The 1591-nt window shown below is 35.7% G+C and overlaps 1 protein-coding gene across 1 annotated transcript; it reads right to left on the minus strand.

Annotated features, from left to right (window-relative positions):
- Nucleotides 1-347: 347 nt before the first annotated feature.
- On the minus strand, nucleotides 348-1283 carry LOC143122217 (olfactory receptor 52J3-like). Its single transcript, XM_076283074.1, has one exon. It carries the CDS (start codon nucleotides 1281-1283, stop codon nucleotides 348-350), a length of 936 nt encoding a protein of 311 aa, XP_076139189.1.
- Nucleotides 1284-1591: the final 308 nt, after the last annotated feature.

A 1591-nucleotide genomic window follows, 5' to 3' on the forward strand; every position in this document is an offset into this window, starting at 1 on the left:
AAAAATCCAGACTCATTCACAAAGTTTCACGATTGGGATTCGTTTCCAACACTTGCATCGCATTGCATTTGAAATCTTTGGTCCAGCCTACCAATCACATTGATCAGAGATTGTTTCCTTACTACTCATTGAATATCACTTTTATCTGTTTAGGGTTTCATTGTCAATTAACAACCACAAAGACATGTTTAAAAACATTGTAAATAACTGTATTGTCATATACAGCATGTTATTTAAAATTTAAAATATACATCATCATTTAATAATTCAGTGCTGGCAAATACATGTGTACACCATAACCAAGTAAAATTCTTCATGTATAGATTATGTAAATAATCAGAAAACACTTAGAAGGGTGATGTTTTTCTTTTAAGGAATAGCAAAATATGTTTTCTGATTTCCTTTGTATTAAAGCTATATACCAATGGATTCAATAGTGGAGGAAATATCATCACGGATACCCCCAAAGCTCTCCTTAAGAAGAGGGGTGCAGTTTCAATACGATGTGCAACTAAAGCAATGAATGCATTTAATTCCAAAAATAAGAAGACTATTAAATGAGCACCACATGTCTGAATGGCTTTACTTCTGGCATCCGCTTGTTTCTTAAAAACACAAGTAAAAAGGATTTGTAAATACGTAAACAGAATTACAGCCAATGATATGCCCTGCAAAAAGGCTATAGTAAACAGACCGTAGATGTTGTTCACATGCGTCCCTTCACAGGCCAGTTTTGTCAAAGAGGGGTTGTTGCAGTACATATCGCTTATAGTGTCCTGGCAAATCTTCAATCGGAGTGTCAGTGCAATGAGGGTAAATATTAAAATTGTATCGGTGAGCCAAATACCACTAATAATTTTGATCAAGTTATTATTGGTCATTATGGTATTATATGACAGAGGGGAGCAGATAGCAATATAACGGTCAAAAGCCATGGCTGTCAAGATGAGAAGAGATCCACCCCCATATGTGTGTGTAAGTAATGCCTGCACTACACATGCCCAATATGATATAACTCTTGGCTGATACAGCATACTGGAAATCATCTGGGGGAAAAATGCAGTTGCTCCCATCATGTCACAAACAGGTAAATTAAGAAGTAACAGATACATAGGCTTGTGCAGGTTATGGTTGAGAGCAATAGTCACAACAATCATCAAATTACAACACATGATCATGAGGTATGTAAGGGTTGAAAAAACAAGAGCAGGAACTCTGGTTGATGGAGGAAAAGTAAATGAAGGTAAAAAAATAGTTGTTGAACTTGATGAATTGAGAAACATGGCTGATGTATTATGTCCTCTTAAATTATCCACCTAAAATAAATAAATGTATGTTAATTCAGCATCTTGTAAAACAAATTACTGACCTCACCGAAACCTCATAATTCCATTCTGCTACATGAAACAATACAGTGCCTGAGTACAGAAGTATTATAATTTAAAATAAAGAACTTTACTTTAGCTCACGTTCCACAGTGACATGAGGAGTTGATGATGTGAGCTGAATATATATAGTGAAATCCTCCAGGTAACACCCAGTACAGACATCACACACACATGACACCACGTGACCACCTCAGACAAAATGT

This window comes from Alosa pseudoharengus, unplaced genomic scaffold (assembly GCF_046254945.1).
Source record: "Alosa pseudoharengus isolate Yale_2024_CS ecotype anadromous, Long Island Sound unplaced genomic scaffold, YU_APseudo_1.1 YU_APseudo_1.1_scf_13, whole genome shotgun sequence".
Lineage (NCBI taxonomy): Eukaryota > Metazoa > Chordata > Actinopteri > Clupeiformes > Clupeidae > Alosa > Alosa pseudoharengus.

Excerpts from the sequence above, each read along its gene's own strand:
- LOC143122217 (XM_076283074.1), bottom strand. The coding sequence starts at position 1,283 with ATGTTTCTCAATTCATCAAGTTCAACAACTATTTTTTTACCTTCATTT.